The 26,415-nt window shown below is 41.7% G+C and overlaps 1 protein-coding gene across 6 annotated transcripts in view; it reads left to right on the top strand.

The window, feature by feature from the left end:
• WDFY3 (WD repeat and FYVE domain containing 3) overlaps positions 1-26,415 on the top strand; it is a 312,335-nt gene that overhangs the window by 96,410 nt on the left and 189,510 nt on the right. For all 6 annotated transcript variants that reach the window (XM_053599488.1, XM_053599268.1, XM_053599410.1 and 3 more), the window contains exons 3-4: positions 4,814-5,024; positions 23,983-24,106. In XM_053599488.1, coding sequence (XP_053455463.1) covers positions 4,845-5,024; positions 23,983-24,106 — 304 coding nt within the window. In that variant the 5' untranslated portion in view covers positions 4,814-4,844. The remainder of the gene's footprint in view (positions 1-4,813; positions 5,025-23,982; positions 24,107-26,415) is intronic.

The raw sequence follows: 26,415 nt of genomic DNA, 5'->3' as shown, positions 1-26,415 counted from the left end.
ACTACATCTGTACAAAAAAATAGCCAGGTGCAGTGGTGTAGGCCTGCAGTTCTCAGGAGGCTGAGGCAGGATAATCACTTGAGACCTGCTTGTGTGAGATTGCTGTGGCTGTGACACCTTGTCAGTCTTGCCTGAGCAGCAGAGCAAGACCCTGTCTCCAGAAGAAAAAAAGAAAGAAGAACTTATAACAGAAATCCTCACTGTGTGTGATCAGTCTGTAAAGAAGCCAACTGTCATTTTCACCATTACTGTTGATGCCATTGCTTTGTTTGTGTTTCCGTCCGTGAGGCTTCACTGACACAGCTCTGTACGTGCTTTTGTGTTTGTCATTTCCCTCTCGTCACTTATAGATCTGACATGTGCTCAGGCCTGTGCCAGTCACAATTTGCAGTGATGCTGGTGAGCTGTCTTCACTTTGAGACACTCCTCGCCCTCAGCGTGTTGTTGATGTGTAAAGTCCTCGTGGAGGATTCTGGCTTATTGCCTTTAGTTTTGTCATGATCTGTTTATCAGCCAAACCTAACTCTCTAGTAGTGCTTTTTCCCCCTTTGCCCCTACCTGAATGCATTTTTGTTTTTTTTTTTTTACATTTTAGAGACAGGGTCTCACTGCTTCACCCAGCTTGGAGTGAAGTGGCAGGATCATGGCTGCTGGTCCAAGTGATCTTCCCTCCTCAGCCTCCCAAGTCACTGGGACCACAGGTGCACCTGCATGTCCCTTGACAGATGAGTGGCCAGAGAACATGAGGAACACTCACATACCTCATGTAACCTCCCCCCACACACACACAGTGGAATATTATGCCTCAAAAAAACACAAGGAAATCCTGTCATTTGCAGCAACACGGATAAACTTTGAGGATATTATTGCTAAGTGTGAAATAACCCAGTCATGCCAAGACAAATACTCTGTGATCTCACTTCTATGTCTGTGTTCTATAGTCGGACTCCGTACAACAGTGATTCTCAACCTTCCGAATGCGGCAACCCTTTAATACAGTTCCTCATGTTGTGGTGACCCCCAACCATAAAATTATTTTCGTTGCTACTTCGTAACTGTAAATTTTGCAACTGTTATGAATCATAATGTAAAATCTGGTATGTAGAATGGTCTTAGGTGACCCCTGTGAAAGGGTCCTTCGACACCCCCCCCCCAAGGGGTCGCGACCCACAGGTTGAGAACTGCTGCCACGGAAGGACAGAATGGAATGATGGTTGCCAGTGGCTGGAAGGACAGGTTTACAGGGTGATGCTGATCAAAGGTACAAAGTTCTGTCCAGCCACGTGCCACAGTTAACAATACTGGTATATGCTTGATATTTCCTAGGAGGGACAATATTAAGTGTTCTCACCTTAAGTTTTTTTTTTTAAATGATAAGTATGTAAGGTGATGGATATGTTAATTAGCTAGACTGTGGTGACTATTTTGTGATGTAAACATATAAAAAAAATCAAGTTGTATGCCTTAAATATATACAATTTTTTATTTCTCAATTATACCTCAATAAAACTTAGGGAGGAAAGAGGCAGGATTACCTCTTTTCAGTTTATTTGCCTAAAGTGGAATGAGGAGCAAATGGGATATTCTGAAGGTGCTTTGAACAGATGGCTGGGGAGGGGGAGAAAAGAAAGTGATTTTTTTTTTTTTTTTTTTTTTAATTTGAGACAGAGCCTCAAGCTGTCGCCCTGGGTAGAGTGGCATTACAGCTCACAGTAACCTCCAACTCCTGGGCTAAAGCGATTCTCCTGCCTCTGCCTCCCAAGTAATTGGGGTCTACAGGCGCCTGCCACAATGCCCAGCTATATTTTTGGTTGCAACTGTCTTTGTTGTTTGACGGGCCCAGGCTAGATTTGAACCCACCAGCTCAGGTGTATATGGCTGGCACCTTAGCAGCTTGAGCCACAGGTGCTGAGCCAAGAGAGTGATTCTTTTCTTCTTAGAGTAGACTGCTTTGAAAGTTGGGCATCTCTTAGAAAAGATTATTGAAGTATTTGAGGATCATGAACCACCTGAGTCCTAACCATAATCTCTAGATTATGAAAAGGCTAAGGAAATAAAGCAAAACTGTGCATAATCTAAAATGTTAGCTAATTTTGACAGTTTTTATAGTTTACTTCAATTTGGGGGAAGCGGGTTCTGGTAATTTTTAGGACTATAAATACCAGTACATAGTTTTTAGGACTATAAATACCAGTACAAAGAATATATTTGTTGAGATTTTAATATTTATATTAGGTGGACCTGTGTATTTTCTAAGAATGAAATACATTGAACATCTACGACCTGGACTCGTTGTTATTTTTTGGATTAAATGTGCACCTCAGCCCTTTGCCTTTGTGTCTCGCCATCTCAGGCAGTTGGCCACTGGAGAGTGTACTGACCTGTCTCTGCTGTACTCACTCAGTACAGAGCAGCCACTGGAGAGTGTACTGACCTGTCTCTGCCATACACAGTACAGAGCATTCACTGGAGAGTGTGCTGACCGCTCTCTGCCGTGCTCAGTACAGAGCATTCACTGGAGAGTGTGCTGACCGCTCTCTGCCGTGCTCAGTACAGAGCATTCACTGGAGAGTGTGCTGACTGCTCTCTGCCGTGCTCAGTACAGAGCATTCACTGGAGAGTGTGCTGACCGCTCTCTGCCGTGCTCAGTACAGAGCAGCCACTGGAGATGTGCTGACCGCTCTCTGCCGTGCTCAGTACAGAGCAGCCACTGGAGAGTGTGCTGACCGCTCTCTGCCGTGCTCAGTACAGAGCATTCACTGGAGAGTGTGCTGACCGCTCTGTGCCGTGCTCAGTACAGAGCGGCCACTGGAGAGTGTGCTGACCGCTCTCTGCCGTGCTCAGGACACAGCAGCCACTGGAGGGTGTACAGACTGCTCTCTGCTGTACTCAGTACAAAGCAGCCGTTGGCAGAGTTCTAGGCAGGCGGTGTCTTTCTTCTCCTCACCTGTGAGGTCACATCACGTCCTCCTGTTGCAGTAAAGTGGGAGTGCATAAGCATATGCCTACAGTCTAGTATGGAGTTCACTCAGAATTCTCAAGGGCAAGTGTATTTAAAATGCTATTCCTCTTATAGTTTCAAAAATCAGTAGGAAACTGTTTAGTAAATAAAACCCCAGCCTTGCAGTAGCCTTTCATTCCTTAAGAAATAGCATACTGGCTCATGTGATTATGCAGTAAAATTAAAAATTAATCTCAAGTAATGCCTGCTTTTCCACAGATTAAAGCGCAAATTGCCTTTTATCAAATCCTGCATATCTGTAATATTCTCCCAGCCTGCCTTGTTACTTTTGTAAGATACCCTGTTTTTGTGTCTGGAATTAGCTTAATTGCTGGCCCAATTAGTAGTGCTTGAAAGGGAGTAATGGCACTTTCTGAAAACCTACTGTTAATGATTCTGTATATACTTCAATGCATTGGTTGGTTTGTATAATTTTAAATGTATCCAGCAAGGGATACATTTTATTATATATTATGATTCAATACCCATTCATATACCTTTACCTGAAATAAGTGTCATGAAACAGCAGTTATCCTTAGTGTGTATATTTTAATTTCTTCTATTTCTCTTTTTGTTTGTTAATTTATTTTATTAATTTTTGTTTTGAGACAGTCTCACTATGTTGCCCTGGGTAGAGTGCCGTGGCGTCACAGCTCACAGCAACCTCAAACTCTTGGACTTAAGCAATTTTCTTGCTCAGCCTCCCAAGTAGCTGGGACAATAGGCGTTTACCACAGCGCCCGGCTATTTTTTTGTTGTGGTTGTCATTGTTGATTTTCGCTGGCCCAGCTAAAACCCGCCAACCTTGGTGTATGTGGCCCACTACCCACTAAGCTACGGGCACCCAGCCGTATTTCTCTGTTTAAAATGCTTGTCATAGCCAGGTGCCGTGGCTCACGCCTATAATCCCAACATTCTAGGAGGCCAAGGTGGGGGGATTGCCTGAGCTCACAGGTTCGAGACCAGCCTGAGCAAGAGTGAGACCCCCATCTCTAAAAATAGCTGGGCCTTGTAGCAGGCTCTGGTAGTCCCAGCTACTTGGGAGGCTGAGGCAAGAGAATTGCTTGAGCCGAAGAGTTGGAGGAATCTGTTAGCTATGATGCCATGGCATTCTACCAAGGGCAACAAAGTAAAACTCTGTCTCAAAATAAAATAAAATAAAATAAAATACTTGTCACTATCCACAAAATGCACTAACATAGTGTAGCAAAGAGTTTCAAACTACAGTTTTAGAAGATTTCTTTAGTTATATGATCTTATTATGATTTATATAATATATTGGCATATTATTTTATTTAATTTGCATATTTTCAGTCTATGACACACACTGTTTTCAGGTACTCAAAGTGTGATTTGTCATCTGCAAAAAAAGTTAAAAATAGAGAATTCTATGGGGCTTTTGCCTTTTTTGGCTGTTTATTTTTGATGTTTTGAGATTTTGAAAAGCTTTGTTTTTCATTCTTTTTGTATATGCGTAACTATTAAGTGGCCTGTTAGTAAGATCAGTGATCCTTTTACTCGTAGAGCTTGAAGTGACTGAACTGCCTTATATTTGTTCCTGGCTGATTAATGTTTTACACTTACTACAAACGGTGGCAAGGGCAGTAGACTGTTTGCCATGAAACGTAATTTGTCATTCGGGACAAGGTATCAAAATTAACTTTGCTTCTGTATCTTTTCTTTTTAAAAACATACAAATAAATATTTTAGACAGAAGTTTTCTCTGTTGCAGACCTTAGATAAGCTCTTACTTTGCTTGACCTGGTCAAGATGGTGGCGTTTGACTCTCCATGTATTGCCGTCTTCCTACAGAGTTGGAAGTATTTCTCACCAACCAGCCAAGATGAACATGGTGAAGAGGATCATGGGGCGGCCTAGGCAGGAGGAGTGCAGCCCACAAGACAACGCCTTAGGACTGATGCACCTCCGCAGGCTCTTCACAGAGCTGTGCCATCCTCCCCGGCACATGACTCAGAAGGAGCAGGAGGAGAAACTGTACATGATGCTGCCAGTGTTCAACAGGGTAAGCACGGTGGCCAGATGCACACCTTCAGGGTATTAGGAATAGGAATTTTGAAGTTTATCTTACATTATGGTTAGAAAAAAATGATAAGATGAGTTAGTTTTGAACACACTGACTGCCACCCTAGGGAAAAGATCATTTTCTTAGGGCCGTGGTCAAGATAGGGCCTATGCTTCACAAGGCCCTGGGCTCGAAACTAGCGTAAGTTCAGTACAACTCACATGGCAGTGATGAGTTAAGAAGCTTGATGTTCTCGTTTCTTCCTCTCAGTTTTTTATGAATTAATGTGGTATGATGTGAAACGTGGTCAGAATGAACTACACTTAGACTTTCTGCAGTTCTCGCTGATAAAAGGAAGACCCCGAGCCTTTTGTACAATGCTCTGTCATGGTTGAGTTGCAAAAGCAGGATAAGCCTATAGATTATCATTTGTATTATTTCTCTTACCTTTTGAAGTGATGGTTTTATTTCACCAAATGGTACAGTTGCCCAAGCTCTTTGTACACTTTAACAAACCATTGAAGTTTGCTTTGTCGTTTGGCTGGTTTTCTATAAGAGATTCTGTGAGAGGACAGTTACAGGCCATAGAAAGCATAAGTAGAGTCAATGTTTTAAGGTGTTTTGTCTATTACTTGTAGTAATCTTGTTAGAGATTTTAAAACTAACTTTTTATATTTATGAAAGGTTTATAAGTCCATAGTGTTAAGAAGTCAGGTAGTTAGTGCCACAGGCTTACGGGTGCCCTACTGCTCTCCACCACTAATTGCTGCTGGCACTAAAACCTTTTAAATGACATATTGTCTCTGCTCTTTTCTTGATTATTTAGTTTTAATTGACTTCCCTCGGAGAAGTAAAAGAATTAGCTTCCTGGCTTTCCAAACGATAACACACACCCTCGCTCTCAGTCACGCATGCTGCCCCTTGTTTTTCCATGCAGTTGTCCTGTCTGTGTAAGCAGTGTTCAGTGTTCACTGACAGTGGTGTTTACATTTATTTAAAGAGGAACCCTAAAGTATACACCATTTTTCCCATTGTTAAAGAATTTGTTTCCCTGGACTTCTTCACTATTTCAGTTTCTGACTTTCTCCCCGTATCTGTTTCTCCGTCTACCCCGTCCTCCTCCTCTTCCTCCCTCACTCCTTCCTTTCCCCTTTCTCGCCTTTCTCCCCCTTCCATGGTTCCTCTCCTTTGCCGTCCTCCTGTCGCTGTCTCTCCCTCACTCCCCATGTCTGTTTCTTTCCTTCTGTCCTGTCTGTTCACCTCTCTCCACCATCACTGTTTTCTCTCCACCATCACTGTTGTCTCTCCACCATCACTGTTTTCTCTCCACCATCACTGTCTTTCTCTCCACCATCACTGTTGTCTCTCCACCATCACTGTCTTTCTCTCCACCATCACTGTCTTTCTCTCCACCATCACTGTTTTCTCTCCACCATCGCTGTTGTCTCTCCACCATCACTGTTGTCTCTCCACCATCACTGTCTTTCTCTCCACCATCACTGTTGTCTCTCCACCATCACTGTTGTCTCTCCACCATCACTGTCTTTCCCTCCACCATCACTGTCTTTCTCTCCACCATCACTGTTTTCTCTCCACCATCACTGTTTTCACTCCACCATCACTGTCTTTCTCTCCACCATCACTGTCTTTCTCTCCACCATCACTGTTGTCTCTCCACCATCACTGTTTTCACTCCACCATCACTGTCTTTCTCTCCACCATCACTGTTGTCTCTCCACCATCACTGTCTTTCTCTCCACCATCGCTGTTGTCTCTCCACCATCACTGTCTTTCTCTCCACCATCACTGTTTTCTCTCCACCATCACTGTCTTTCTCTCCACCATCACTGTTGTCTCTCCACCATCACTGTTTTCACTCCACCATCACTGTCTTTCTCTCCACCATCGCTGTTGTCTCTCCACCATCACTGTTGTCTCTCCACCATCACTGTCTTTCTCTCCACCATCACTGTCTTTCTCTCCACCATCACTGTTTTCTCTCCACCATCGCTGTTGTCTCTCCACCATCACTGTTGTCTCTCCACCATCACTGTCTTTCTCTCCACCATCACTGTCTTTCTCTCCACCATCACTGTCTTTCTCTCCACCATCACTGTCTTTCTCTCCACCATCACTGTTTTCTCTCCACCATCACTGTCTTTCTCTCCACCATCACTGTTGTCTCTCCACCATCACTGTCTTTCTCTCCACCATCACTGTCTTTCTCTCCACCATCACTGTTGCCTCTCCACCATCACTGTTGTCTCTCCACCATCACTGTCTTTCTCTCCACCATCACTGTCTTTCTCTCCACCATCACTGTTTTCTCTCCACCATCACTGTTTTCACTCCACCATCACTGTCTTTCTCTCCACCATCACTGTCTTTCTCTCCACCATCACTGTTGTCTCTCCACCATCACTGTTTTCACTCCACCATCACTGTCTTTCTCTCCACCATCACTGTTGTCTCTCCACCATCACTGTTGTCTCTCCACCATCACTGTCTTTCTCTCCACCATCGCTGTTGTCTCTCCACCATCACTGTCTTTCTCTCCACCATCAATGTTGTCTCTCCACCATCACTGTTGTCTCTCCACCATCACTGTCTTTCTCTCCACCATCACTGTTGTCTCTCCACCATCACTGTTGTCTCTCCACCATCACTGTCTTTCTCTCCACCATCACTGTCTTTCTCTCCACCATCACTGTTTTCTCTCCACCATCACTGTTTTCACTCCACCATCACTGTCTTTCTCTCCACCATCACTGTCTTTCTCTCCACCATCACTGTTGTCTCTCCACCATCACTGTTTTCACTCCACCATCACTGTCTTTCTCTCCACCATCACTGTTGTCTCTCCACCATCACTGTTGTCTCTCCACCATCACTGTCTTTCTCTCCACCATCGCTGTTGTCTCTCCACCATCACTGTCTTTCTCTCCACCATCGCTGTTGTCTCTCCACCATCACTGTCTTTCTCTCCACCATCATTGTTGTCTCTCCACCATCACTGTTTTCTCTCCACCATCACTGTCTTTCTCTCCACCATCACTGTTGTCTCTCCACCATCACTGTTTTCACTCCACCATCACTGTCTTTCTCTCCACCATCGCTGTTGTCTCTCCACCATCACTGTCTTTCTCTCCACCATCACTGTCTTTCTCTCCACCATCACTGTTGTCTCTCCACCATCACTGTTGTCTCTCCACCATCACTGTCTTTCTCTCCACCATCACTGTTGTCTCTCCACCATCACTGTCTTTCTCTCCACCATCACTGTCTTTCTCTCCACCATCACTGTTTTCTCTCCACCATCGCTGTTGTCTCTCCACCATCACTGTTGTCTCTCCACCATCACTGTCTTTCTCTCCACCATCACTGTCTTTCTCTCCACCATCACTGTTGTCTCTCCACCATCACTGTCTTTCTCTCCACCATCACTGTCTTTCTCTCCACCATCACTGTTTTCTCTCCACCATCACTGTTTTCACTCCACCATCACTGTCTTTCTCTCCACCATCACTGTCTTTCTCTCCACCATCACTGTTGTCTCTCCACCATCACTGTTTTCACTCCACCATCACTGTCTTTCTCTCCACCATCACTGTTGTCTCTCCACCATCACTGTCTTTCTCTCCACCATCGCTGTTGTCTCTCCACCATCACTGTCTTTCTCTCCACCATCACTGTTGTCTCTCCACCATCACTGTTTTCTCTCCACCATCACTGTCTTTCTCTCCACCATCACTGTTGTCTCTCCACCATCACTGTTTTCACTCCACCATCACTGTCTTTCTCTCCACCATCGCTGTTGTCTCTCCACCATCACTGTTGTCTCTCCACCATCACTGTCTTTCTCTCCACCATCACTGTCTTTCTCTCCACCATCGCTGTTTTCTCTCCACCATCGCTGTTGTCTCTCCACCATCACTGTTGTCTCTCCACCATCACTGTCTTTCTCTCCACCATCACTGTCTTTCTCTCCACCATCACTGTCTTTCTCTCCACCATCACTGTCTTTCTCTCCACCATCACTGTCTTTCTCTCCACCATCACTGTTGTCTCTCCACCATCACTGTTTTCACTTCACCATCACTGTTGTCTCTCCACCATCACTGTCTTTCTCTCCACCATCACTGTTGTCTCTCCACCATCACTGTTTTCACTCCACCATCACTGTCTTTCTTTCCACCATCACTGTTGTCTCTCCACCATCACTGTCTTTCTCTCCACCATCACTGTTGTCTCTCCACCATCACTGTTTTCTCTCCACCATCACTGTCTTTCTCTCCACCATCACTGTCTTTCTCTCCACCATCACTGTTTTCACTCCACCATCACTGTCTTTCTCTCCACCATCACTGTTGTCTCTCCACCATCACTGTTGTCTCTCCACCATCACTGTTGTCTCTCCACCATCGCTGTTGTCTCTCCACCATCACTGTTTTCACTCCACCATCACTGTCTTTCTCTCCACCATCGCTGTTGTCTCTCCACCATCACTGTCTTTCTCTCCACCATCACTGTCTTTCTCTCCACCATCACTGTTTTCTCTCCACCATCACTGTTTTCTCTCCACCATCACTGTTTTCTGTCCACCATCACTGTCTTTCTCTCCCGTCTCTCTCTCTCTCTCTCCCCCCTTCCTCTTCTTCTCTTCTTGGATGTCCCCCCACTCCGCCCAGCTCTCTCTTTGTCCTGACTCTATCTTCTCCCCCGACCCCTCCATCTCTGACTCGCTCTCCCCGCCCCGGTATCAGTTGGTCTCTGTACTGTTCTTTCTATTTGTTACTCTGTCCCTCTGTCTGACAGTTTCTAAGCTCTTCTTTTTCTCCTCATTATTTTGAAATTTTATTGGTGGCTTCAGCATGAGCCTGCTTAATCTGAAAACTTGTATTTTTCAATTCTGGAGAAATAATTCTGAAAGATTTCTTTGAGAATATTCTCCCTTATGTTTTATATATATCTCCCTTTTCTGGGGCTCTTTATCAGTCAGCTATTAGCTCTTTTAGATTAACCTTGTGCTATTATATTTATAATCTCCTTTAATTCTTTCTTATTTTATTCTTTTTAAAGTGTGAAATATCTCCTCTTCTCCTTTAAAAATACTAATTTTTTCCCCGTATTTTCTTCTGCTTCTTGCATTGTTATGTTTGCACCAAGTCAGTTTCTTTCTTGACGTCGTTCTCTTTCATTTTAGAGGAATCTTCATATGTCTCAGTAGAATTGTCCACGTGTTGATATTTAAGAATGAGGTATTAAAATTTGACTATAAATTATGGATGCACATTAATTTTCCACTTTGTAAGTGGTAGAATGATCTGGCTGGGTTATTTAACTGGGAGACCCTCTCGGCCTCAGTATCCTTAGATCTTTTCATTGGGATGTGTTGATATTTTATGTGGGAGGGAGCAATTTTCTAATCTGCCTGGACCATAGGAGCCTCACTGCTAGTGTTTTCTAAAGTCAAGTTGAGGACCAGGGCTGATGTCTCCTGTTCAGCAGGTGGACTTCTATGGAACCTCCGGTTTCCACATATTGTCTTCTCATTCTCAGCCCATCCTGGCATCCCTGTTCCTCCTCTGTAGGGATTAGACCTCTAGTTGTCTGCTGCACTGGGGAGGGGCAGTCACCTTCAGTTTCTGGGCTGTAAAATAAGAAACAATTATCTACTTTATGAAGTTGTTGAGAGGATTAAGTTAAGATGATATACTTAAACCATTTAACAAATATTTGTCTTCAGAAACTTGTATCTGTTATTATTGTTACCACATTAAAAAATAAAGGCAGATTAAGACAAAGAAAAGGTTATAAACTGTTCGTGCCAAAAGAATTACTCAGTTTATGTATTACTTAGAGCAAGCTAAAGGCTCAGGTAGACCCTGCTATTCCATGTTTGCTTATTCCTTCACTTACTCTGTTACTGTCCATTCACTGATTTATTCATTGAGCTTGTATCAAACAAATAGACATTTTGCCATGCACTATGCTGTGCATAGGAGTCTATGAGACTAGGTCTGGTGTCTAAGCTGGAGTGTTACAAAGAAGGTAAGCGCATAAGTCTATTGAGGAAGATATAAGCACTTAAACACAGAATACAATAACGAATATAGTCTCAGAGACGCAGGAGGGTACTATGACACCACTGAAGATAGTTGTCCAAGGGGATTAGGATCAGGGAAGGGATGTCTTCTTCAAGAATGCTACGGATACGTAAGCCCTTACAGGAGAAGCATTAGTCAGATTAGGAATAAACTGGGCTAAGTTAATTAAGAAGAGAGGAGAAGTCAAATCATGCTTCAAGGCAAATGGGAAGGAACGGTAACAGAGCATCTGTAAGCATCTCGGTTCATTTTACATCGAGGAGGGGTACAAAGTAAGACTGCTGTGATGGACAGAGGGCAGATGGTGGCAGGTCTGTGCATCGTCGTATCAGGCACTGTTACTTCTTCCTGGGCTTTGCAGAGCCAAGGAACTGGTTTAGGAATAGAAGAAGAGCGGAAGGGGCCAAGGTAAGGGTGTCTTCCCAGTTTGGGAAACCAAGTGATCATTTTCACCAGTAGCTGAGAAAGATTTAGGGGTGGAATCACGTTAGGGTGTTCAGTGTGATCTCTCCTGAGCTCCCCGGGTGGAGATACTCAGCAGCCACTTGCTGGACAGATGCTTTGGGACCTACTGACAAAGTGTAGTAGTTGAATCCCCGGAGGAGAACAAAGGTTACTGTCAGGTGAGAAGGGCGGCAGGCTGAGGACGAACCATGGTGAATATGAATGTTTAATGAAAGAAGGGGAACCCACAAAAATACAGAAAAATACACTGCGGGTCAGTGACAGTGCAGAAGAAATGAGGAAAGGGTGGTGTTAGAAAACGAACCATGGAGAATATGAATGTTTAATGAAAGAAGGGGAACCCACAAAAATACAGAAAAATACACTGCGGGTCAGTGACAGTGCAGAAGAAATGAGGAAAGGGCCGTGTTAGAAAACTGGAGAAAGAGGTTCGGCACCTGTAGCAACAGTGGTTATGGCGCCAGCCATATATACTGAGGCTGGCAGGTTCAAATCCGGCCTAGGCCAGCCAAACAACGATGACAACTACAACCAAAAAATAGCCAGGCATTGTGCTGGGCGCCTGTAATCTCAGCTACTTGGGAGGCTGAGGAAAGAGAATCACTTAAGCCCAAGGGTTTGAGGTTGCTGTGAACTATGACAACACGGCACTCTACCCAGGGCAACATAGTGAGACACTGTCTCAAAAAAAAAAAAAAAAAAAGAAAACTGGAGAAAGAAAAAGCTTCTAGAAGGAGGAGAATGATCAACATTGTCGTCTCTCTATGGACAGAGACCTAGTAAGATGAGGGTTGAAAATGTTCGTGGGATTTGCCAGGTTTGGAAGTCACTAGAATGGTGGAGCCAAAAAAAAAAAAAAAATAGAATGGTAGAGCCAGAAAGCTTGAGTTGGGAGTGAATGAGAGATGAGAAGGGACAGTAAGTGTATATTAGGCTTTAAGAAATTTGAACAAGGTGGAACAAAAGAGATCAAGGGGGTGAAAAAGATAATAGGGGGTTTTGTTTGTGTCTGTGTTTCTAGTGTTTTGCTTTGTTTTTAAAGATGAGAGCAATCCAGGCATGCTCATAAAGTGAGGAGAAGCTAGCCAGGGGGAAATTTGGGATAATTTCAGGAGAGACTGAAATTAATTGAGGGAGGAAGTATCATGATGTCAACTTATAGGTGGGTGGGTAAGATGTGAACAGGAGAAAGATTCAGCTCATTCTGCAGGAAGCAGATTTTGTGGGGTGCACAGACTTGTAGCTACAGTAGATGTTGAATAAGATCTTGCTTGATGACCTCAGTTTCCTATCGTCATCAACAGAAGATGTGGCCTATACAAGTCTGGAGTAAGTAGGTTGAATAGGTGACTTAAGGAAGTTAAGATGGAAATATTAGTGAACGGGAATGGGTGTGGGGAGAGAGAGGATGGAAAAGGGGTAGTAAGGGGGTTGGTTAGTGTTGATGGTCCAGTAGAGGTTGGAGGTGGTAAGTTAGAACTGGATCTTATAGGAAGAGGGTGGGACATTAATGCATTTAGAGGATGTGCGTTTTCTTATCTGTGGAATAAGAGGCCAGATTATCTGCTGAGAATGATGGAGGGAGGAAGTAGCAGAGTAGGTCCTGAGGAGAGGCGGGGGAAGGGTTAAAATAGCTGTTTTAAAAACGAAGCAAGAACTGACTATGACAAGCCATTGTTTTAGGCCGTGTTCAGGTAAGTTATTAATTTTTATTGGAACTAGTTCTGGTAATTGGGTTTTTTTTGTTTGTTTGCTTTTTTTAGTCTTGTTGTGTCTTAATGTCATGATGTACTATCGGTGACAGAGTAGTGTGAGGTGATTTTCTTCTCTCAGACTTGTGACCATTTACAAGGTGATGGTAACGTAGAAAGCAGTGAGTGGCTCAGGATGACCCTATAACCAACAGGTTCTTACTAAGACCACTAAAAATTAGTTGCAGTCTTGATTCCTGAGTCTTGCTTGATTGAGCTAAACAGTGAAAAAGCCATAATACTGTTAGTCATGGTCATCAGTCTACAGAGTAGTTTTTAAAATTATACTTAACAGTGTTATTTCGATGTATGATTTTTGCCTTGAGGAGACATGGTTGGTAAATGCCCTGTGTTGAGGAGTCCTTTTTCTTGGCCAGGTCTCATGCTGGGTTCTTGAAAACACCTCCTGTGATCTTCTTTACAGTTCTACTAGGACACTGTTGCTACCCTCCCTCTCACTGATCCTCCCAAACTGAAAGATAATAGTAGAGTCTGAGAGTAGCTGAATAGTATTTATTCAGCATTTTTTAAATTAATTCACTCTTTCACCCAACAACAAAGGCTTACAGAGAAAATACTTGGCTTAAACTTACTCAGAAAGAATAGGATATTAGTTGCTTGAAAATTCCTTAACTGCCATTGTTAATTACCTAGATGTATGTTACCATACTTCATGTGTGTTTTAAAATGTGATCTTTACCAAGTAGATCTTCTTTAAGGAACTCCCCTTCTCTTCGAACTTACTTCCAATTTAGTTTCCTTTTTTAATCTCTTACAAATGACCTTTGCTTTTTAAGTTGTTGGTTTTAGAGAGATGTCATCCAAGTTTAGAAATAAATAAGAAAGAGATCAGAAGTGAGGTAGATGAAGTATTTGTTGCAGCGTTATTACTTACCACATAGTACTGATACAGTGGATAGTGGAGAACGAAGCTGGTTCTGTGCAGCAGCAGACTTGCTGAACTCGCCCCTTAAGCAGTCATGTTTACGCCCAGTTGCTGGCAACAATGGATACTCGCAAGCCACACTCAGAGCACACAAGCATGCGTGTTCTCATGCGTTTGCCAACTCATCCTAGAAAAAGTGCTAAATACTTCCTTGCTGAACATCACTATGGTCACCTTTGAAGTACTCCCTCAGGAAAGTTATGCACTGATGCTAGTGCCCAGTCCACCATCAAAGTAATTTTGAAACTCTTTTTCTGGAATGCCCATCACAGCTGTTGTCTTATGGGGTCTGACCATTAAGTTTGTGTACTCATCCTAGAAAAAGTGCTTTTGAAGACAAGTTAGACCATGCTCTTTCTCTCTAAACATGAATAATAGCAAAGTTATGGTAAAAGGGTTCACGTAGAGTTTGAGAAAATACAGTATTAAGTACTGCTCAGAACCAGACAGACTTTGTTTTATTTATTTATTTATTTATTTATTTTCTTTTTTAGTAAATCATAAACACATAGTTCATGTATACATCAATGCATTTATGGGGTACAATGTGCTGATTTCATATAGAATTAGAAACACTTATATCACACTGGTTAATATATAACTCATCTCGTTTACTTAATTATTGTGTAAGACATTTATACTCTATACTAATAGATCCGACGTGTACCCTTGCATTATGCACCTAGGTGTGATCCCACCATTCATCCTCCCTCGATCTGACCTCCTCCCTCCCCTCCCAAGTCCCCCTCCTCCATCCTTCATCCTGGGCCATAGTTGTGATCTATTCTTCATATGAAAGTGTGAGTGATTGCAAATTGGTTTCATAATAGTACTGAGTACATTGGATATTTTTTCTTCCATTCTTGAGATACTTTACTAAGTAGGATATGTTCCAGCTCCATCCATGTAAACGTAAAAGAGGTAAAGTCTCCATCCTTTTTTAAGGCTTCATAATATTACATGGTATACATGTACCACAATTTATTAATCCATTCATGGGTCGATGGGCACTTGGGCTTCTTCCATGACTTGGGTATTATGAATTGAGCTGCAATGAACAATCTGATGCAAATATCTTTGTTATAAAGTGATTTTTGGTCTTTTGGATATAGACCTAGTAGAGGAATTGCAGGATCAAACAGCAGGTCTACTTTTTGATCCCTGAATATTCTCCATTCTTCTTTCCAAAAGAGACGTATTAGCTTTTACTCCCACCAGCAGTGCAGAAATCTTCCCTTTTCTCCACATCCATGCCAACATCTGTAGTTTGTGGATTTGATTATGTGAGCCAGTCTTATGGGAGTTAGATGATATCTCAAAGTGGTTTTGATTTGCATTTCTCTGATGATTAAAGATAATGAGCATTTTTTCATGTGTGTGTAGGCCATATGGCTATCTTCTTCAGAGGAGCTTCTGTTCAAGTCCTTTGCCCACAGTGAAATGGGATTACTTGTTCTTTTCTTACTAGTAAGTTTGAGTTCTCTGTGGATTCTGGTTATCAACCCTTTGTCAGAAGCATAACCTGCAAATATCCTCTCCTATTCTGAGAGCCTTCTGCTTGCTTTACTTACTGTGTTCTTGGCTGTGCAGAAGCTTTTTAGTTTATCAGATCCAAGTAAGGTATTTTTGGTGTTGCTTTAGTTGCCTGGGGGGTCCTCCCCATAAAGCATTCTCCCGGGCAAATTTCTTCAAGTGTTTCTCCTGCACTGTCTGCAAGAATCTTTATGGTTTCATGTCTTTTTTTTTTTCCTAGAGTTTTTTTTAATGTTGGCTTATTTATTTATTTTATTAAATCATAGCTGTGTACATTAATGCAATCATGGGGTACAATGTGCTGGGTTTTTTCGAGACAGAGCCTCAAGCTGTCGCCCTGGGTAGAGTGCTGTGGCATCACAGCTCACAGCAACCTCCAACTCCTGGGCTCAAGTGATTCTCCTGCCTCCACCTCCCAAGTAGCTGGGACTATAGGTGCCTGCCACAATGCCTGGCCATTTTTTGGTTGCAGCCCTCATTGTTGTTTGGTGGGCCTGGGCTGGATTCGAACCTGCCAACTCAGGTGTATGTGGCTGGCGCCTTAGCTGGTCGAGCCACAGGCACTGAGCCCAATGTGCTGGTTTTATATACAATTTGAAATCTTTTCATCAAACTGAACATAACCTTCACGGCAAGTTTCATGTCTTAAGTTTAAATCTTTTATCCAGTGAGAATTGATTTTTGTTAATGGTGAAGGGTGTGGGTCCAGTTTCAGTCTTCTACAAGTCGCCAGCAAATTCTCCCAGCACTATTTGTTAAATAGGGAATCTTTCCCCCAATTTATATTTTTGATGGGTTTATCAAAGATCAAATGACGATAAGTGTCTGGGTTCATCTCTTGGTTCTCAATTCTGTTCTATACATCTACTTCTCTATTTTTGTGCCAGTACCATGCTGTTTTGATTACTATTGATTTATAGTATAGTCTGAGGTCTGGTAGTGTGATTCCTCCTGATTTGTTTTTATTTCTGAGTAGTATCTTGGCTATTCGAGGTTTTCTCTGGTTCCATATAAAACTGTGGCTGTGGGTTTGCTGTATTATTTTTTCCAGATCTTTAAAGTATGACGGTGGTACTTTGATAAGAATTGCATTAAATTTGTAAATTGCTTTGGGTAATATGGACATTTTAACAATGTTGATTCTTTCCAGCCATGAGCATGATATATTTTTCCATTTGTTAACATCTTCAGCTATTTCTTTTCTCAGAGTTTCATAATTCTCTTTATAGCACCCTTTGTTAGGTAAATTCCCAAATATTTCATCTTCTTTGGCACAACTGTAAAGGGAACAGAGTCCTTGACTGTTTTTTCGGCTTGACTATTATTGGTATATATAAAAGCTACTAATTTGTGAGTATTGATTTGTATCCTGAGACGCTACTGTATTTCTTGATCACTTCTAAGAGTTTTGTGGTTGAATCCCTGGGGTTTTCAGGTATAAAATCATATCATCTGCAAAGAGTGAAAGCTTGATCTCCTCTGACCCTATTTGTATTCCCTTGATCGCCTTCTCTTGCCCGATTGTGATGGCTGAGACTTCCATTACAATGTTAAAAAGCAGTGGAGACCATGGGCAATGTTGCCTGTTCCTGATCTGAGCAGAAATGTTTTCAATTTTACTCCATTTAATATGATATTGGCTGTGGGTTTGCTGTGGATGGCCTCCATCAGTTTAAGAAAAGTCCCTTCTATACCTATTTTCTTAAGTGTTCTGATCATGAAAGGATGCTGGATATTGTTAAAAGCTTTTTCTGCATCTGTTGAGAAAATCATATGGTCTTTGTTTTTTACTTTGTTTATGTGATGTATCATATTTATAGATTTACGTATATTGAACCAACCTTGAGACCCAGGGATAAAACCCACTTGGTCATGGTGTATAATTTGTTTGATGTGTTGATGGATTCTGTTTGCTAGGATCTTATTGAATATTTTTGCATCTATATTCATTAAAGATAGATCAAGTTATGGTAAGGTCTGGGTTCATCTCTTAGTTCTCAATTCTGTTCCATACATCTATCTACCTATGGCAGATTTCTTCAACGTGTGTATGTCATTAAAGTATTTAACTTCTCTGTTATAAATGAAGCTCAGTTTAGCTGGATACAGGATCCCGGGCTGAACACTGTTTTGTTTTAGGAGATTGAAGGTCAATGACCATCCTCTTCTGGCTTGAAAAGTTTCAGCAGAAAGATCTGCAGTCATTCTAATATTCCTTCCCTTGTAGGTTATGATTTTCTTACATCTGGCTGCTTGCAGGATTTTCTCCTTCATATTAACTTTGGCGAAGTTAATTACAGTGTGTCTAGAAGATGCTTTATTTGGGTTGAGTCGTGCTAGGGTTCTGAAACTGTCTGATATCTGAATTTCAGTGTCTCTTGCCTTGCTTGGGAAGTTATCCTCAATTATCTCTTGGAGTAGAGTATCTGTGCATTTCGGACAATCCCCTTCTCCTTCAGGGATTCCTATGAGGCAAATGTTTGCTCTTTTGGAGTGGTCCCACAATTCTCTCAGGGAATGATCTGGTTTTGCTCTCCACCTGGAGTCGTGATTAACCAGCCCTTTACCAAAGAACTGGGACTGGTGATTGCGCCTTTTCCCTTAAAGCTTTACAAAGGTCCCATTCAAAACTACAGCCTGACACTCTGGGGAAGTGCTTGGTGTGGTGGGGCTAGATGGCGCTGATCAGTAATCAGCTAGTCTTTGTCCAATCCTAGTGAATCAGTGGCTTTGGGCTGAAATCTCAGCTGTGGAGATATATAAGCAACTAAGACACCCTGCCCCCCATCCCCCCAGTAGGCTACAATTGGAAGGGGAGAATCCCACAATCCCACAACACAACCAGGGTACAACCTTGGTAGGTCCCCGGGTGATTGGCCCAGGTCAAGAGTTTCAAACCAATTGTACCGGTCAACACAAACACCCATCAGGTGAGAGGGTTCAAAGGTCTTCAGCATCTAGGAAGTGGGGGTCCACTGGCAGCTTAATTTGACCCCAGTGGGAGGGACCATGAAGCTACCACCACTGTCAGGGGCGGTGCCGCTGGGCTGGGGTACTGCTGTATGCAGGTCGCAGGAGCCAGCAGGAGCTGGAGGACTTTGCCACCAGCAGCAAGGGTTGCAGGAGCTGGGCAGGGAACTGGAGGATGGAGCTGCTGACCCCAGAGGCCGCAGGAGCCAGGCAGGAAGTCGGAGCGCTAGCCTTTGGGGCCTCAGGTGTCGCAGGAGCAGGGCAGGAGTCATCAGCTGCAGGTCTCAGGAGCTGGGTGCGGAGCTGAAGGGCAGTAGGTCGCAGGGGCTGGGCGGGAGTCGCGGTTGGAGCCGCTGGCTACAGGCTGCAAGTCACAGGAGCTGGGTGTGAGTCGCAGCTGTGGCCACGGGTTGCAGGAGCCTGGCTGGGAGCCGAGCTGGAGGGCTGGTGGGCTGCCCAGTGGTCAGTAGCGCAGGTCCTGAGCTATGCTCTTTCCAACACCAGGCTAGTCTCTCTCCGCTTGTGACTCCCCGACTCTATTAAAGTTACAGTTTTAGCAGAACTGCCCTACAGCTCATGAGGTGCCCCACCCTAGCAAAAATCTGCCAAATGCTCCAGATTTTGTAGGGGGTAGTCTTCCAGACCTCCAGGAGAGGGTGGAAGGGTGGATTAGGAGTTCAGGAAGGTAGGGAGAATATTAGATCAATTTTTGGCCCAGGTAAGAGACTGCCTGGGCTTGCAGGGCTATGTCTCCGTGGAGGGAGTCCCTGCCCTCAGTCCTTCTCTCCCCTTTGTTGAAACAAAAGGTCCTCTGTTCTCTTTTCGCCTCAAGTCGCTCTCCTGGGGGGTGGGGAGGGAGAAGGATTCTTGTCCTCTTTGGGATGGGTTTTGTACCTGAAATTTGTTTCCTTGGAGTCTCAGCTTGTCACAGCAGAGGTGATGTGAACCTAATGATCCTCTCTCTCAGCTCAGCTCCCCATCTTCCACTTTATTGGGTTATTTCTGGCCATTGTTTCTCCCTCTGGATGGGAGCCTCTGCGGAAAGCTGGCTTTAGTCGGCCATCTTGCCTCCCTCTGGCTTTTTGCAGACCTAGTTTTAAATTCTGCTTCAACCACCTCCTGTTTTAAGTTAACTATTCCAAGCCTTAATTTACTTGTCTGTAAAATGAGGATACTAACAGTACCTATTCTATAGGATTTTATGAGATTTAAATGATATGACAAGTATTTGAATAGTTCTGGTACATTTTTAATGCTCGTTATATGGTAATTGTTATTTTTAGAGAATTTGCTAGAAGGTATTTTTGTTCCTTAGTACAGTTTCTTTAAGTCTGTTATGAATGTCACATATCTGTTAAAGAATCATCCATTTGAGTTGAATGTGTCACCAGTTCTCTTGCCCAGTGCTCTCTCTCAACAGATAATGAAACTAAGGAATGGAAAATTTTGACCAGTAGTCAGTAGTCTCTGAGAGTGAGTAGAATCAAAGCTGAAAATCTCGGCTCTGTGCTCCTCCAGCCGCCTTGGCAAACATTTATGTAAACGATGGAAGCATTGTATTATGTATTTTCAAGAAATGCCACTGTTTCTTGAAGGTGATGAAAACTTACCTAATATTTTTAGATTTAATTGTTGAAGTCAGTTACACAAAGTATAACTTCATTCATCATTCAGGATTACCTAAAATGTGAGGTTCATGTGTTAGTCCCTGTGCCCCTCCAGCCTTGCCTTGTTATAAAGGCCCCTCTTAATACAAAATGCTCCAGCTTTATCTGCCTCTTTTCAATTCCTCAACCACCCCAATCTCATTCTTACTCATTCTAGCTCTGCTCTCATTGCCTGGATCCCTCTTTGTCTCTTTGAATTATAACTGTTCCTCATCATCAGTATCATCCTTTGGCACCAGTGTCATTTCCTCACAGAGATCTTTTGTGACAACTTTCTTCCCACCCCAGGCATTCTCTTTCAGTTACCTTGTTTTACATCTTTCATAACATATCACTGCCTTCACATAATTTTAATTTTTAAGTTAATTTGTTTACCATTTGCTTGTGTACTAAAATGTAATCTCTATCAGCACAGTAGTCTTATTTGCTTTATGTACCTGTGTATTGATCACCCTTAGAACATTGCCTGGCACAAGAGGTCAGTAAATATTTTTGAGTGAATAAATAAATGAATGAATGAATCAATAGTGTTAGCTCACTAGACTAAATACTGTTTATGTCAAAGAAACAATTTTTGTTCGTTTCAGATAAGCAAATATGACATAGTCCTTTTTCTGTAGTACTCATTTTAGGTTGGTCAATCGAAGGCAATTTTATTTATCTTTTGAAAAAAATTCTTTACAGAAATAAAGCAATAAATATCAGGATTATGTGAAAAGTTAGTGGCATTTCAACAGTGTATTATTTACCCAACTGAAGACTGTTGAGATATCCTTACAACTGTCCACGAAATGACCTATTAATTTTACGAAGTTCTCTTAATAACTTTGGAATAAAATACATCTTCATTCTGGGGAGAAAAATATATTTTTATGTATTCTGAGTAATGGAAATATTTATAAACACCTTCATTAAAATTTACATACTCATCTCTGAGTACAGGTAGCATGTCTATTCAAGAATTTATCAGTAGGCTTCTCAATTTTTATCTACAGTGTTTTTAAGAATGTGAGTCTTTAACAGGTGGCATAAGATTGAATATAGGCACACAACATTTGTCAGAATCTCAGCAGAAAAAACACATTGATGAATTCTTGAAAAGTGCAGTTTTATGTATTCTAAATTATTAAAAATTATTAAAAGATTATTAAAAATTACTCCTTTGTCAAGTTAGTGAACAGACTAGGTACACAGACAAAAGCATATACCCTCGTAGAATTTATTATTTTAGTATTTTCAATTTAATTTGAGGGAGGTTATAAGGAATATAGGATCTGTTATAAGAATATGAGAAACAATTTCTGTTTAAAGGAGGCGGCGCCTGTGACTAAAAGGAGTAGGGGCGCCAGTCCCATATACCGGAGGTGGTGGGTTCAAACCCAGCCCGGCCAAAAACTGCAAAAAAAAAAATTATTTAAAGGGTATTATTTGTTACACCATTTTATTAGGATCTTTGGAAGGAATTTTTAAAAATACTATGTAATAGTTCTCCCACCCTATAGCTTTAGTTTTGTTTTCCATGGTTTCAAATAGCCACAGTCAACCATGATCCAAAAATATTAAATGAGAAATTTCTAAAGTAAGTCATCCATAGGTTCAAAGTCACATGCTGCCCAGCTGTGTCCATCTGGGGCATGGCTCTTCCTTCTGTGCAGCAGCACGTGCTGTGTCACTTGGCCGTGGTCTTGTCTATCAGATCAGCTGTGGTATGTTCCACAGTGCTTGTGTTCCAGAAAACTGTAGTTTACTTAATGCTGTCTCCAGAGCATGAGAGTGGTGATGCTGGCGATTTGGACTTGCCAAAAAAAGAAGTACTTTTTTTAAGTGAAAGTTCTCACCAAAAATCCTATGCTGAGGTTGCTAAGATCTATGATAAGAACAAATCTATCTGTGAAGTTGTAAATAGTATGTTATTACAATTTTTCTATTTTATTATTAGTTACGGTTATTCTCTTACTGTGCCTAACTTATAAATTAGATTTTATTCATAGGTAAGTGTGTATAGGACAAAACATAGTATGTATAGAGTTTTATGTGATGCTATCTGTGGTTTCAAGTATTCACCGGGGCTCTTAGGACATACCCTGTAGACAAGTGGGGCTACTACAGTAAGAGGAATAGAAATACTTCCTTATTTTTCTTAGCTTAAGGATGTTACGACTGGTGTGATTAACTAGGTGATTAAGCCAAAATTTGTGAGCAAAGCATGAAAAATAGTTTTGTTTCGTTTTTTAATCTTTGATGTTCATTAGTCTTTTTTCTAGTCCATCTCCTTAACCATGGTATTTTATTTACTTATGGTGTGTTTTGTTTTCTCTCTTACTTTTAGCTTATGTTCTCATGTTGTTCTTCAGTGCTCTCTAAATGTTCTCTAGAATTTGATTTGGAGGCAGGCATCATATAAATAAACCACCATATTTGGGGAGCACCACTATAAAAGGCAGAGTGCTGGCTTGGCAGAGAAAACCAGGATGCGTACATTGATTCCTCCTACTGTAGTGACATTTGAATAGGTAGTAAAAATACAGAATGCTGTGTAATAAGTACGCATATAATAGGAGAGAGGGTAATACTGCTTTAGAAGATAAGAAAATTTCCCTTCAACTATAAAAACTTTTTACAAATAATACTACAGTCATTAAAATACCATTTCTTTTCCTAGGATGGTCCATCCAGGTTTCATTTTCTTATTTTTGCTGAGGCCGTACTGGCTTATCTTTTAAGAAATTTATTCTGGGCGGCGCCTGTGGCTCAGTTGGTAAGGCACCGGCCCCATATACCGAGGGTGGCAGGTTCAAACCCGGCCCCGGCTGAACTGCAACCAAAAAATAGCTGGGCGTTGTGGCGGGCGCCGGTAGTCCCAGCTACTCAGGAGGCTGAGGCAAGAGAATCGCTTAAGCCCAGGAGTTGGAGGTTGCTGTGAGCTGTGTGATGCCATGGCACTCTACCGAGGGCCATAAAGTGAGACTCTGTCTCTACCAAAAAAAAAAAATTATTCTAAAGTTCCTTTGTATTAATTTTTTGTAAAAACAAGTTTATTTCATGACCTTTTCATTCATTTTCTTTATTGTGGTCTTTTCCATGCCAATTTTATTTGAAAATTCGTGTTTGGAATTTAGAAATTCTGAAATGGGTTCAGAAATAGATTAGTCTGTACTTTTTCACCATCCAGTATGTCTGTATACCATCAACTTTCCTGTAAATTCTCATTTTAGGTTTCTTGAGAGAAATACTGTATTTTCTAAAGTTTTTAGTGAGATTGATTCAAATTTTATAAATATCTTTGACTTTTAGTTTTCATTTGTTTGATTATTTAGTCAACAGATTATTTCATATGGGGAGAAGGGACTAAGATATGTGATTTATTGAAGGCATTGTGTTTTAAACATACTCAGATCCAGAGTAACTGTATAAGTATACTTTTTTGACTTGATTTTTCAAAACACACCACACTTGAAAGTTACAGAATTTTTTAAATGTTAACAGTACTTCATTAAAAATGTTTTTACTTATCTACAGGTTTTTGGAAACGCTCCGCCAAATACAATGACAGAAAAATTCTCTGATCTTCTGCAGTTCACAACACAAGTCTCACGACTAATGGTGACAGAAATTAGAAGAAGAGCATCGAATAAATCCACAGGTATTTTACAAAAGCTAGCAAAGCCGGATGGATTTCAGGTGCAGCAGCCCCAGAGTCTTCTGCTCTTGAGTCTTTGTGCTCAGAGCTGCTCTGACCGCTACCATCTCCAACCTGGCTCTTTTAGACATACTCTGTTTCCTTCTGAACAAAATTCATCTTTCTTACCATAACATTTAAGGCAATTCTGTGATCTGGTTATATGTAATTTTTTAGCATATCTTGTGTCTAGTTTGTTTCCTTTTCTGTATTTCAATCAAATGGGGCTGTTTGAAATCCCCCAATATGTCTTATACTCTTATTTCGGTTCTTTGCTTATAATGCTTCACCTAGTGGGGAAATCTTCTTTCATCTCAATGTGTCTGAATCTCAGCTTGGATTAAGACACACTTCCTTGATAGAAACTTTCAAAGAAAAATTTCCCTCTTCTGTTTTATATTTTTGTGTTTGAATCTCTTGAGTAGTAATTATGTCTTTATCTTCCCCTTAGACCCTAAGCTCCTGGAGGCCTCTTGGTAATCTGCAGGAACTGCTCTCCAGAACAGCTGAACAGCTGTCCTTTTTATATCTCCATTCATGTCATCCTGGGATCCCTTTTCTTTTTTTCAGATGAATCCCATGTCATCTTTTTTCTCAAATGAACTTCCTCATTTGGTAAAGCATCTTTCCCAGCAGCTTCCTGAGAAAGGATACAGGGGAGTTATTGGGGCTTTTTTTGTTTGGTTTTTTGGATATCCCATGAATGAACAAGAATTTTTTTACTATTGCTATATAAAATGGGTTTTTTTCTCTTGACCAAGTAAGATGATACATTTAAGCTGACAACCTGTCAGTTATCAGAGCTTGAAATGAATTGTATTACCTCATATATCATGGCCTTATGATAGAAAAAAAAACCTAGAAAATCAGGGGTCCATACAAGAAAAGAAGGCACAAGTCCACCACCCTTATGATCTCACAGAGAAGTGTGCTGAGGAGTTCTGCTGAATGCACAGCTGGGATTTGCGTTTAGGTGGAAAGCTACTACCCCCTTTCCATCTCTGATTGTTCTCCATTAATAAAGGATGTGCTTCAGAGCAATCTTATCAGTGAAGAAGCGCTCAAACTTCTTGTGTTCTGGGTCCCTGGGTGCTGGGTATGGAGCTGACTTGGTTGGGAATGCTGGCTGTGTAGTCCCAGGAGACCCTCCCACGAACATTGGAAGCCACCAATCTCATGGGAGGCTGGGCTTGGGTTGCCCTCCTGTGGGAGGATGGTCAGTGTCTTAACTAGGTTCCTCTCTCTGCAGCCCAGGGTGGGCACTCAGGGTCATCTTGGATAATCTTGCCACTTACATTGTATCAGTCCACCTTTAAGTGGGTATTGGATTCTAGGTTGGAAATCATTTTATCTCAGAATTTTAAAAATAATATCTCCATCATATTCTGGATTTTTATACTTCTGTTGAGAAATTAGAAGCTTACCTAGATTCTTGATTCTTTCCCTGTGATCTTGTTTTTCATAGGAAGCTTATAGGATCCTTTATTTTTTTCTACTATTCTAAAATTTCAGGATAATGTGCCTTCTGGTAGACCTATTTTTATACAGTAGGCTGTGTTGGACCCTTTTAGTCCGTGAATCCGGATCTTTTAATTTGGAGATGGTTTCATGAATTGTTGGATGATATTCTTTCCCCCTCTAGAAATAATATTCTCTTTCCAGGCAGGTATCTTAGACTGACCCTCCCATTTCCTTATCTTTCCTTCTATTTTCTGTCTTTGTGTTTTGACTGCTTGTTATAGATCTTCCCTGTCTTATTATCCATCTCTTCTGTGGAGTTTTTTTTTTTTTTTTTTCTTGCTTTGACTTTGTATTTTTCATTTCTTAGAGTTCTTGTTTTGATTGGTTTCTATTCTTTCACGGATGCATATTTTTCATCCTTCTGAATACCATATTTCTTTCAGATTTAATAAAAAAATTACAGCACCTGTAGCTCAAGGAGTAGGGCGCTGGCCCCATATACCGGAGGTGGCGGGTTCAAATTCAGCCCCGGCCAAAAAAAAAAAAAAAAAAGGTTGCCTTTTATCAATTTGTTTTTGGTTTTCTCTTCTGTGTTAGCGAATATCCTCACATGCCTCATTCTTGACCATCTGCTCTTTAAGAGTGGAGCAATAAATAAAAAGCTGATGGGTAGCTTTTTAATTGTGAGGGAGTTCACACCTGTGGGCTTCAGCATAGGTGATCTTTCACCTGAACGAGGGAGATTTCTCAGAGAACTGCCCAGTCTCTGCTCGGGAGGTATATGTCTGACTCTTGATGTTTTGGGAGCCAAG

This window comes from Nycticebus coucang, chromosome 1 (assembly GCF_027406575.1).
Source record: "Nycticebus coucang isolate mNycCou1 chromosome 1, mNycCou1.pri, whole genome shotgun sequence".
Lineage (NCBI taxonomy): Eukaryota > Metazoa > Chordata > Mammalia > Primates > Lorisidae > Nycticebus > Nycticebus coucang.
Note: the sequence above shows the minus strand (reverse complement) of the source record. Positions and strands in the feature narration are given on the sequence as shown.